This window comes from Rhinoderma darwinii, chromosome 10 (assembly GCF_050947455.1).
Source record: "Rhinoderma darwinii isolate aRhiDar2 chromosome 10, aRhiDar2.hap1, whole genome shotgun sequence".
NCBI classification, from domain to species: Eukaryota; Metazoa; Chordata; class Amphibia; order Anura; family Rhinodermatidae; genus Rhinoderma; species Rhinoderma darwinii.
In genome coordinates this window covers 46,440,996-46,453,607 of record NC_134696.1, presented here as the reverse complement: position 1 = coordinate 46,453,607, position 12,612 = coordinate 46,440,996, and the positions used below count along the sequence as shown (strand labels likewise).

At 47.1% G+C, this 12,612-nt stretch overlaps 1 protein-coding gene across 1 annotated transcript in view; it reads right to left on the bottom strand.

The window, feature by feature from the left end:
* The window catches only part of GYS1 (glycogen synthase 1), a 46,949-nt gene that overhangs the window by 20,098 nt on the left and 14,239 nt on the right, over window positions 1-12,612 (bottom strand). Inside the window, exons 3-5 of the mRNA XM_075839843.1 lie at window positions 7,459-7,650; window positions 7,177-7,365; window positions 5,955-6,099 (exon numbers count right to left, since the gene is read on the bottom strand). Coding sequence (XP_075695958.1) covers window positions 5,955-6,099; window positions 7,177-7,365; window positions 7,459-7,650 — 526 coding nt within the window. The remainder of the gene's footprint in view (window positions 1-5,954; window positions 6,100-7,176; window positions 7,366-7,458; window positions 7,651-12,612) is intronic.

Genomic DNA, 12,612 nt, shown 5'->3' with positions numbered 1-12,612 from the left:
AACCTTAGGGGTGTGCGACCTGTGCCTTTGCACAGGGCGCATCACTCCAGCAGGTGGAAGGGTGCGCTGCGCTGGCTCCCTTCCCCTGCAAATTTCAGAAGCGCCCGGGCCCGGCGACTCAGCAGTCGCCTTTCCGTCCGGGCGCTTCTTCACCCAGTAGCGTCGCTACCACTGTAGCCGCCATAGCGGCTGCTAGCGGCGACACCGGGTATAAGGGCGCCCGCACCGGGGCCCCCCCCATGGTCAGCGGTGCAGCTAGAAGCTGCTGCTACAGAGGTAGGGACGGCACTATAGCAGAGCAGGGAAGTATCTCCCTGCTCTGCTATCTACTAGCGCCACTGTAGCTCCCTGTAGGAGCGGAATCCCCGTGTGGCCAGGGCGCTCTGCTTGCTGTCTCTGTCCATATATGGACAGGGACATCAGGGGAAACTCCTGAAGCGGAATCCCCGTCCACAGCATTGCCAACTCTGTGACCGGGGATTCCACTCCAGGAGAAGTCAATGATGTCATTGTCCATAAATTGACACCGACGACAGGAGCTTCTCCTGGAGTGGAATCCCCGGTCACAGCGGGATTCCACTTCAGGAGTTTCCCCTAATGTCACTGTCCATATATGGACAGAGACATCAAGCGGAGCTCTCCAGGAGCGGAATCTCCGGCCACACAGGGATTCCACTCCTTCAGGGGGCTACAGTGGCGCTATATACAGGAAGTGCGGCGCTCCCTGCGGGGGAATATGTGAGTGGCGGGCTGATGGTCATTTTACGGTGAGTGGCAGGCTGATTGTCATTTTACGGTGAGTGGGGGGCTGATTGTCTTCAAGTGGTTTAAACCTCTGACCTCCAATTGAAATTAATGGGAGCCAGAAAATACCTGCGTCGCCCGCTTGGAGTTTTTTTGCCTGCGCCTTTTGCATTAGCTTCAACGGCTTAAGAAAAAAACGCAAAAAAAAAAGTCAAAACAACGCTGTCCATTCTGGAAAGAATTTTAAGGCAATTTTTTTTGCCTTACAAATAACGCTGTGTGGACATACCCTACGAGTGTAGTGCTTGTTTTTAGCCGTTTTCTGTCTTTCTCGAAACAATTTTTGGTAGGGGTGACCTGAGGAAATTTTATTTTTCCAGTGATGCCTAGAGTCAGAAAAGGGAAACTCTGTACTAGGCTACAGGATCACACCGGCCTACGCAAGGATCCCGTTGTGGAGTAGCTCAGTTCGTCGTGGGAACGGGGCCTAGGTGAGTACAATTTGTTTTTGTTTGGGGGCACTGTCTACAAGGTGGAGGTGGGGGGGGCTTAATGGCACGATCTACAAGGAGGTGGGGGATTATGGAACGTCTACAGGGAGGCTGTATGGCAAAATCTACAGGGGGCACTATACTGTGTGGGGGCCACTAAGCGGACATTATACTGTGTAGGGGTACTACAGGGGGCATAATATTGTGTGCACAATTAGAGGTCAAAATACTGTGTCCTTGAAGGGGTTGTAATATATTAGGTTATTAAATATTATTATGCTGCATGAGGGCACTAAAGGGGCATTATACTTTTTTTATGGGGCACTTTTTTTTAATGATGGGGTGGGTCGCCGAAAGATCATTTCGCACGGGGCGCCATCTATACTAAGGCCGGCCCTTGGGACACGCCCTGGCAAGGGAATGGTAATGCCCAGCTGTCAATTTGTTCATACATTTCAAGGAGGAATCACAGGAATGGCACACTGAAGAGTTCTAAGAAAGGATGTTCCAGAATTATTTAATGGGGAATAAAAGTATTTATTAAAACAGACATGTCAGGAGGGGTGTCAGGTCCTCTTTAAAGCATACTAGTATGAAAGGGGATTCCTTGGTAATACTGGGGTTGTAATTATCATCATTCTCCTTGTAACTACGACCACCGGAGAACAAAAAGACAAAGGAAGCCCTAAGCTAGGACAGATCATTATAGTTGAGTGGGGCCAGCAGAGTCAATGATACAGCCCCAGCATCGCTAGGCATCAACCTTTTCAAGTGGAGATTCCTTTTAACAATTTCCAAGCCTCCAATGGTGCTATATATATATATATATATATATATATATATATATATATACAGTGGCGTAGCATAGGTGGGCCCATGTCGCCCCTAGGCACGGGCCCCCACCATGGCCGGAGGCTCCGCTAGCTGCCGCTATGGCTGCTACAGCGGGACGCCACTGAACACTACGGCAGAGCAGAGAGGTATCTCCCCGCTCTGCCATTAAACAAAAGACATGTATCCCCTCTCCACAGGATAGGGAATACATGTGTGATCGCTGGCATTAATAGGGAGAACGGGGGACTGAAAGTCCCCTGAAGATCTCCATCACAAACCTCAGACTTCCGGGGTCTGTGTCGGAAGCTCCGTAGAAATGAATGGAGCGCCGGTCGCGCTTGTGCGCATGTGTGACCAGCGCTCCTTTCATTTTTAGTGAGCTGCGCAGACGCCGGAAGTCAGAGGTTAGTCATGGAGAACTTGGGGGGACTTTCGGTTCCCCGTTCTCCCTATCGCTGCCAGCGATCACACATGTATCCACTATCCTGTGGATAGGGGATACATGTCTTTTGTCGGACACACTGTAGGTCGCATTTTTTTGGGAGGGGGGACGCTGTATGGCGTTCCCTACAGGGGGGGGGGGGGGAGACGCTGTATGGCGTTCCCTACAGGGGGGGGGGGGAGACGCTGTATGGGGTTCCCTACAGGGGGGGGGACGCACGCTGTATGGCGTTCCCTACAGGGAGGGGGAACGCTGTATGGGGTTCCCTACAGGGGGGACGCACGCTGTATGGCGTTCCCTACAGTGGGGGGGCGCTGTATGGCGTTCCCTACAGGGGGGGGTGTATGGCGTTCCCTACAGGGGGGGCGCTGTATGGCGTTCCATATGTGGGGGGGGGCGCTGTATGGCGTTCTCTACAGGGGGGGGCTGTATGGCGTTACCTACAGGGGGGGGCTGTAGGGAACGCCATACAGAGCCCCCCTTGTAGGGAACGCCATACAGCCCCCCCTGTAGGGAACGCCATACAGCCCCCCCTGTAGGGAACGCCATACAGCCCCCCCTGTAGGGAACGCCATACAGCCCCCCCTGTAGGGAACGCCATACAGAGCCCCCCCCCTGTAGGGAACGCCATACAGAGCCCCCCCCCTGTAGGGAACGCCATACAGAGCCCCCCCCTGTAGGGAACGCCATACAGAGCCCCCCCCTGTAGGGAACGCCATACAGCGCCCCCTGTAGGGAATGCCATACAGCGCCCCCTGTAGGGAATGCCATACAGCGCCCCCTGTAGGGAATGCCATACAGCGCCCCCTGTAGGGAATGCCATACAGCGCCCCCTGTAGGGAACGCCATACAGCGCCCCCTGTAGGGAATGCCATACAGCCCCCCCTGTAGGGAATGCCATACAGCCCCCCCTGTAGGGAACGCCATACAGCCCCCCCTGTAGGGAACGCCATACAGCGTCGTCGTCCCCTGTAGGGAACGCCATACAGCGTCGTTGTCCCCTGTAGGGAACGCCATACAGCGCCCCCTGTAGGGAACGCCATACAGCGCCCCCCTGTAGGGAACGCCATACAGCCCCCCCCGTAGGGAACGCCATACAGCGTCGTCGTCACCTGTAGGGAACGCCATACAGCGTCCCCCCCCTGTGGGGAACGCCATACAGACCCCCCCTGTAGATAACGCCATACAGTCCCCCCTGTAGATAACGCCATACAGACCCCCCTGTAGATAACGCCATACAGTCCCCCCCTGTAGATAACGCCAGACAGCCCCCTCAGGGGGGGGATGTATGGCGTTATCTACAGGGGGGCTGTATGGCGTTATCCATAGAGGGGGCTGTATGGCGTTATCTACAGGGGGGGCTGTATGGCGTTATCTACAGGGGGGGCTGTAAAAAAGGCACAATCTACAAGGGGGGGGGGGTTGTGTGACACCCAGGGGAGGGGGGGCCCAGTCTTTCCTAGTTACGCCCATATATATATATATATATATATATATACATATACACACACTACCGTTCAAAAGTTTAGGGTCACTTAGAGGGCGGGGGTTTGCGACAAATTTGTATGTATATATATATATATATATATATATATATATATATATACACACTACCGTTCAAAAGTTTAGGGTCACTTAGAAATTTCCTTATTTTTGAAAGAAAAGCGCAGTTTTTTTTAATGAAGATAACATTAAATTAATCAGAAATACACTCTATACATTGTTAATGTGCTAAATGACTATTCTAGCTGCAAACATCTGGTTTTTAATGCAATATCTACATAGGTGTATAGATGCCCATTTCCAGCAACCATCACTCCAGTGTTCTAATGGTACATTGTGTTTGCTAACTGTGTTAGAAGGCTAATAGATGATTAAAAAACACTCGAAAACCTTTGTGCAATTATGTTAGCACCGCTGTAAATAGTTTTGCTGTTTAGAGGAGCTAAAAAAAACTGACCTTCCTTTGAGCTAGTTGAGAATCTGGAGCATTACATTTGTGGGTTCGATTAAACTCTCCAAATGGCTAGAAAAAGAGAGCTTTCATGTGAAACTCGAGAGTCTATTCTTGTTCTTAGAAATGAAGGCTATTCCATGCGAGAAATTGTCAAGAAACTGAAGATTTCCTACAACGGTGTGTACTACTCCCTTCAGAGGACAGCACAAACAGGCTCTAACCAGAGTAGAAAGAGAAGTGGGAGGCCCCGCTGCACAACTGAGCAACAAGACAAGCACATTAGAGTCTCTAGTTTGAGAAATAGACGCCTCACAGGTCCTCAACTGGCAGCTTCATTAAATAGTACCCGCAAAACGCCAGTGTCAACGTCTACAGTGAAGAGGCGACTCCGGGATGCTGGCCTTCAGGGCAGAGTGGCAAAGAAAAGCCATATCGGAGACTGGCTAATAAAAGGAAAAGATTAATATGGGCAAAAGCACACAGACATTGGACAGAGGAAGATTGGAAAAAAGTGTTATGGACAAACGAATCAAAGTTTGAGGTGTTTGGATCACACAGAAGAACATTTGTGAGACGCAGAACAACTGAAAAGATGCTGGAAGAGTGCCTGACGCCATCTGTCAAGCATGGTGGAGGTAATGTGATGGTCTGGGGTTGCTTTGGTGCTGGTAAAGTGGGAGATTTGTACAAGGTAAAAGGGATTTTGAATAAGGAAGGCTATCACTCCAGTTTGCAACGCCATGCCATACCCTGTGGACAGCGCTTGATTGGAGCCAATTTCATCCTACAACAGATCAATGACCCAAAGCACACCTCCAAATTATGCAAGAACTATTTAGAGAAGAAGCAGGCAGCTGGTGTTCTATCTGTAATGGAGTGACCAGCGCAGTCACCAGATCTCAACCCCATAGAGCTGTTGTGGGAGCAGCTTCACCGTATGGTACACAAGAAGTGCCCATCAAGCCAATCCAACTTGTGGGAGGGGCTTCTGGAAGCATAGGGTGAAATTTCTCCCGATTACCTCAGCAAATTAACAGCTAGAATGCCAAAGGTCTGCAATGCTGTAATTGCTGCAAATGGAGCATTCTTTGACGAAAGCAAAGTTTGAAGGAGAAAATTATTATTTCAAATAAAAATCATTATTTCTAACCTTGTCAATGTCTTTATATTTTCTAGTCATTTTGCAACTCATTTGACAAATATAAGTGTGAGTTTTCATGGAACACAAAATTGTCTGGCAAACTTTTGAACGGAATTAAGTGTGTGTGTATATATATATATATATATATATATATATATATATATATATATCTCAAAGTTAGTAAAGTAAAAAACATTAAATAAAAATGCTGAACTATATGTTATGAAGGGGGAAGTGCCTGAGAAAGCACGTGAATAAAGCTGGCATATACATACGATATCTACTGATAGTCCCCTGGCATGCAGATCAATCACTTTTATGATGTTTTACCATCTTCTTTCTTACCAGGCTTGCGTTTCAGCAGATGTTCAGCTTCTATTGCAGTGATCTGAGAGACCGTGGTGAAGACATGGCTGCACTGAACCGCAGCACGTTCCATACAGTATCTGTGATAGATCTGACGATCTCCAGCTTCCTTATCTACATTAAACTGCGACAGACAAACTTTGATTAATGAAATTAATCAGCAGAAAACATGCGGTCTGGAAATTATATAATAAAACCGCATTTGGTTATATGGCTCTAATGAATGCACCCACAATAAAACAAGATCTTATAAACCGTAAACCATCGACTTACAGTACAATTCTGAGTTAATAAAAAGGAGTCCACCATTCAGTAGTGGAAAGCGAATACAGAAAGAGTCTCTTAATCTGGAGGACCTGGCCCGTCTGTGCGTTGCAGGAATAGTCAATAAATTCAATGAGCAATGTGTAATGTCTCATTTATCCTGTCGGGGCACTGCAGGGACATTTTACACTTCCTGCTGGATTTCCCTGCAAATTACAGCTAATAACTGAAGTCCAAGCAGGGGGATACGATACCTGTAAGTCCAATTTATGGGGGACTTTTACAACAAAAAGGGACTGTTGAAAGTGGACAACCCCTTAAAGGCCCCATTAATCAAGCAATTACTAGTAGACTTCTGAAATGGTTATGAAAGTAAGATGGCGGTTTAAAACTTTACTACATTATACGTAGCTTTTTATTTGCATATTCAATCATATTGTTAGCAGTACAGTAGTAACTAGAAGTACAACCATTTACATGTTACAATTGATTCCGTATCCATTCCTACCTCACATAGGAAGCTACCAAAATGCTAGTAAACGCACTTATAATATCTGGGCGAGACTGCTACAACATCGTCCTCGATGGCCTAACAGACTAGCACTCACAGTCCTACACATCTTCTCTAATTCTTTCAGACCACACTACATGCAACCTCCACTCAACCAATGAAAAACCCAATCTACCAATAGTTGGTGGTCCCAGAGGTGAAGCTCCCACCTATCACATTAATGGCATACTGTGGGTCCAGGCGGATCTCTCTATTGAGGTCTATAGGAGTTATGGGAACAGCTATCCTGCGGATATGCCTTAGTTGGATTACATTGGAAAATAAAACGTACAGATTATATAGCTAAAAATATCTTAATAATCCCAAATACCTAGCACAAATAACCTCTAGCTACAATCTGACATTTATACAGTGTAGTATTCTCACCGACTGAAGGTGGTTGTAGAAGTCCACGCTCCCAGCACACAGATAGCGGCCCAGGAGAGTGGCATGAGTGGTGAAGATGGTTGCCACTGGGAGTTTACGAACTCGACACATACATAAGCCAACGCCAGCTAGCCACTCGTGGAAATGAGCCAGGATAAAGGGCTTCTCATCACCACATTGTGCTGCGAACTGAGAACATGAACAGTACGGACAGGGTATTAATGGGTGAAATGGTAATAAAGAGTGTTTGCATTGGTCAGCCTTACAGGTTGGCACACGTACCTCACCCAGGAACCACGCTGTTAAGAAGCCAAATAATACAGCATCGTTGGCTTCTCTATCATACCATGGGATCCCAATGGTGCAGCTATCCCAAAGCTCAGTCTTCCAGCGGTCGAGGCTCCAAGCGGTGGCTGCTATGTCGATGAGGACTACGTATGGACTGCCTTCTATCAGCCAGCGTCCAAAGTAGACCTAAGCAAAACAAAGAGTTACAATGGCTACTAAAATTGCCATCTTTAGAGCTAAAAGATTATATAATTTTATCTTTGGGATGGTTTGTATAGTGGTCTATCGTATTACACCCGAAATTTCAAAACACATCTATCTCTACAAAGCCTGGACCTCAAATCCACCGCTATACAGATGCTCATCCACATAGGTAGGTCTGAAGCATTTAAAAGGAGTTGTATCAGGGAAAAAGTTGTATCCAGAAACATCACCACTTTTTTTTTCCCCATGGGCCTTGTCTAGTATTACAGATCTAGGAATAGGGCTAAGCAGCAACACAAGACACAGCCTATGGACAAGAGTGGCGCTGTTTCTGGACAACACGTAGACCGGTTTATCTCTAATCTCATATAGCCCATTTTAAAGGAAAACTTTATCAAAACCTGAAAACTCTACTTTGAGCATCTTTTGTCTAGATCACGCACTAACGGGAAGGTTCATACTTCTGTTTTCATTCAAACTAATTTGCTATGGAAACAATACAAAATATATTTGATACTGTCCACTAGATGGCAGTGCAATATACTTATTGCCAATGTAAGGCTGAGTTCACACAGTTTTTTGCAGGAGGAAAATTCTGCCTCAAAATTCCGTTTGGGATTTTGAGGCAGATTTTGACCTGCCTGCACGCCGTTTGCTGCGACGCGTCCGCCTCCCATCTAAATCAACGGGAGGCATTTTCTACCGTTTTTTTGGCACGGTTTCCACGTCAAAAAACTGGGTGAACAGGGCCTAAAGGTCAAAGTTGGCTATACTGCGTGCAGAACTCAATTTCCAGATGAAGGTTCGCTAGGACGACATGCCGCCTGTCATTACTGTTTTTTACAGATGATGCCCTACAATAGGCTGTTAGTATCTCCTTTACAACTGGAATTAACTCTATTTCTAGGCCAAGAAGACAACACTGGAAGTAGAGAAGTACAAGAACAGAGTCTTACCAATACCCATTATAGTATATCATTGTACATATGTACCTAGACCAACAGCTGGCTTTTCAATGAAACTTTCTCTTCTCTGCCCATCCACCTTGGACATTCTTCCCTTGTAGAAAACCGGATACACAGTAATTCCTCAATATTCGCCTACTGATAAATCCATACCTCCCATAAAACGTAGAGAAGGAACTTTTAAGATAACGGAGAGGAGTCGAACGCGTTGATGCCATCAGCAGAAACCAAGAGGTGTTTATATAATGGCGCAAATGGTGCCAGATCACAGGCAATGGTCCCGGCAATAACAAATATGATTTTCCTGCTACTGCTCTTGTTAAATAGAAGTATATTATGAAGAGGTTATATATGCAGCTCCTCAATATACAAGTGTTCAATGAACCTTTGTTTTGCAAAAATGTATTGTATAGTGGCCTTAAAGAGAATCTGAATTGTGTGTGTTATCTCGGTCTTCTCCATGGCCAACCGATGCCGTGTGGCAACCATTACGGAGTCTATAGGAGTGGTTACCCAGATTTCCATAATAATCATGTAGCATTAAAAGGGACACATGGACATCCCCATTATTAGCCAGAGCGAAGAGCGAACAAAGTGCAGCTATCACTCTGGCAGACTTGGCCCAGCCAGCTTTTACATGGACGCCCATTCATTTGAACATACGCCATGTCAATACTTCATTACCAGGCGAAGCTTTGCCCGGACAAGGGGCGTTCAGCGGATGTCTGCTCCAGAATCCATTTATAAAGAGGTTGCCTTCATAAAAACAACCCCTTTAACCATCGGTGCCAGTCCGAATCAGGGCGATTAGTCTGACCAATGGTATGGATCAAGAGTTTAAAACGGTGTTGAATAACGGCCACTAACATACAACACTACAATAATGCTTCGTATTCTACGTGCAGATCTAATTCACTTTGCAAATGTAAGTTATTCATGTTAGGTTGATTATCTTTGACCTTCTTGTGAAAGACACGACCTCATTCACGAGGACTCCCTGACCTCCACGTGGTCACCTTCTCCCTGATCTCTCAGCTGTCGGGACATCACGGATCTTCAACACCAAACTAATTCTGTGATCCTGTTTGGGAACTGGAGGGCTGACACAAGTGTGGTTTACAATTTTTAGAGTTGACCTTTTCAATGGGCAGTAACCGTATCCCTGCATAACACAAGGTCACTGCGGAGGAACGCTTAAATTAGCGCTCAAACATGTGCTCTTGAACTAAAGGGGGTGGGGAACGTTTTTAGCAATGTCACAAGATGGGAGGTATTCTCTTCCATACGTAAGAAAAAAAACATGACCGTAAGACGCTGAAGGGAATTCAAAAGGAAGACTGTTGGGGGCTCAGCCCAGATTGATCAGTTACTTACTCCACTCTGCTGCATAGAACAGAACCAAAGGGGAATTCTACCTAAATCTTCTGATCGGTCAGGGTCCATGAACTAGCACAATTCCGTAGCGCACTCAAACTTATTTGCTGCCACTTCGAGATATCCGGCATTGTATCGTTGATGATAAATCCCCAATGAAATCAAAGGTGCATGACACAGGGATTCAAAGAACACCACAGAGAGAACCCCCAAATCACGCCCACCCATTGCGCTAGGCATAACACAGGGTATTCCTTAAGCCCATGGTGTTCTTTTAGAGGAGCACTTCCACAAAGTTTTTTTTATTCACTGGCCCATTGGAGAAGCACATTATGTAAATTGTGCTGAAGTGGCTGTATGTCAGTTTCCCTCACAGCCTTGATGTGAGTCTTAGGCCCTATTCACACGGCTGGAATTCAAAGAACGGCCGTCACACGGCCACAGTAGGAACAATAGACCACAAATGGGGCTATTCAAACGGCCAATTTTTGGACTGCCCGGTAAACCGAGCCGTCCAAAAACGGAGCATGCCCTATTTTCGGCCGTTCTCCCGGCCGCACGGCTCCCATAGAAGTCTATGGAGCCGAGTAAAGCACGGCTGCCACTTGGATGTGATCCGAGTGACGGCCGTGCTTTCTGACGCTCACTCACTCTCTTGTCCTCACAGTGCGAAGTGCATGTGAGAAGGAGGAGTAGATTGTTTTGCTCCCTGTTGTAGCAGAATCCCTAATCCCAGGCCACCGCTTCGGTGGCCAGGGATTCCGCTCCAGGAGAAGTCCCTAACTTCACTGTCCATATATAGACAGTGACGTCAGGGACTTCTTCTGAAGCGGAATCCCCGGTCACTGCCGTCCCTGACACAGCTGTGGCCGGTGATTCCGCTCCACGAGAAGTCACTGTCCATATATGGACAGTGAAGTCAGGGACTTCTCCTGGAGTGGAATAACCGGCAGACGGGCCACTGTGGACAGGGATTCCGCTTCAGGAGCAGGGGACTGCTCCAGGACAAGCCTAAGGTGTCACTGTCCAAAAATGGACAGTTAAGTCCGGGACTTTTAATGGAGAGGTCCCCTACAGCGCTGCCATCTACAGGGGGCTGTGGAATTATCTACAGGGGGCAGTGTGTGGAATTATCTACAGGGGGCAGTGTGTGGCAAAAAAATTGACAAATTAAATGTATCACTTTTTAAAACGGACGAGGAAAAAAAAATGATGCAAAATGGGTCAAAATCAGCCGTTAAAAACGAAGCACGGTCCGGAACGGAAATGGATTCAAAACTGCCGAGAAAAACGGACCAAAACTATCCCCATCGTGTGGCTAGAGCCTTAGAGGAATGAACGGGGACACTGACTTCCTGTCCACACAGGAGACGCTGTGGCGGTTGGAGAGAGTCTCATCACTGGTCACATGACACAGCTGAGGAGCAGAAGGGAGGGGATAATTCCCACATACAGCCACCGGTAAGATGATTACCTTCACCGTAGCTTACATAATGTGCCTCTCTAATGGGCCGGAGAATAAAAAAAAAATGGTGGGAATGCGGTCACCAGTATTTCACCTATTAGACCAGCAATACCTGGTAGAAGTGGGTTAAAAATCATATTTATGTAACCTATAATTATCTTCTAAGTCGGCTCTGTACCTTTACTATTTTGTTTTTTAGTGTTACTGTGCCATATGCTAATGAGCATAAGAGTCATATCTCCATTCCTCAAGCCTTTCCAAGTTAACCCCGCCTCCTTCCTTTTGATGCACAGCTCCTCGCCTCCCCCAGCACACATGAAATCCCACGCTTGCGCATCGCTGTCCTGGCGGGTGCGCACAACGGGACACCATAGCGGCGCATGCACAGTAACTAGATTTGAGGCCCGGACGAAGCAGGAAAGGGTATTGGACCATACAGGACAGGCGCATGCGCCCATCATCTCAGGCAAAATTTTGGCATTCAGAGCTGCCAGTTTTCCGCAGTGGGCGGGCATGAGAGGAACGAACGAGACTTCCGAATTATTACAAAAAAAAGGCGTAAAATGTTTGCCGACCGTTATTTACGGTCAGAGGAGGAGTTTAGGAGCGGGGATAATGGCAATAAACTTTTGACAGCAGCGGCCAGCAAGGGGTGAGTAGAATTCAATTGGTGAAATGCTGGTGACAGGTTCCCTTTTAAGTGTCGTGGTTTTTGATCATGCAGAATCTCTGACACAGTATTGCATGTCTGAGACTGGGGGATTAGAGGGGTGTACATTCCTCCAGCGATGTGTCGTCGGTTGGCGTTTGAGCACCAGGACTATAGCCATATTTGTTTTTCCGCACCATGAGCCGCTGCTCTTAAGATTTGTATCTCAACCTGGAAAACATCTACAAAGCCTCTAAGCCGTCCCAGGGGTCTGGGCACCCAGTCTCCATTAATGTGACATATCAGAATATTAGGCAGGTGTGATGCACAACGGTCCTCATGACTCAGGTATAGCACAAGTTTAGTGGAGGAATAGACCGCACCTCGTGTTTGTGATGGGTACACATTAAGATCACCATATCTTTATAGGTTATCCTGTACGTGCAGATGGAGAGTTCATTTGTAGTTAACGTGTAGTGGCACCAGAGTGG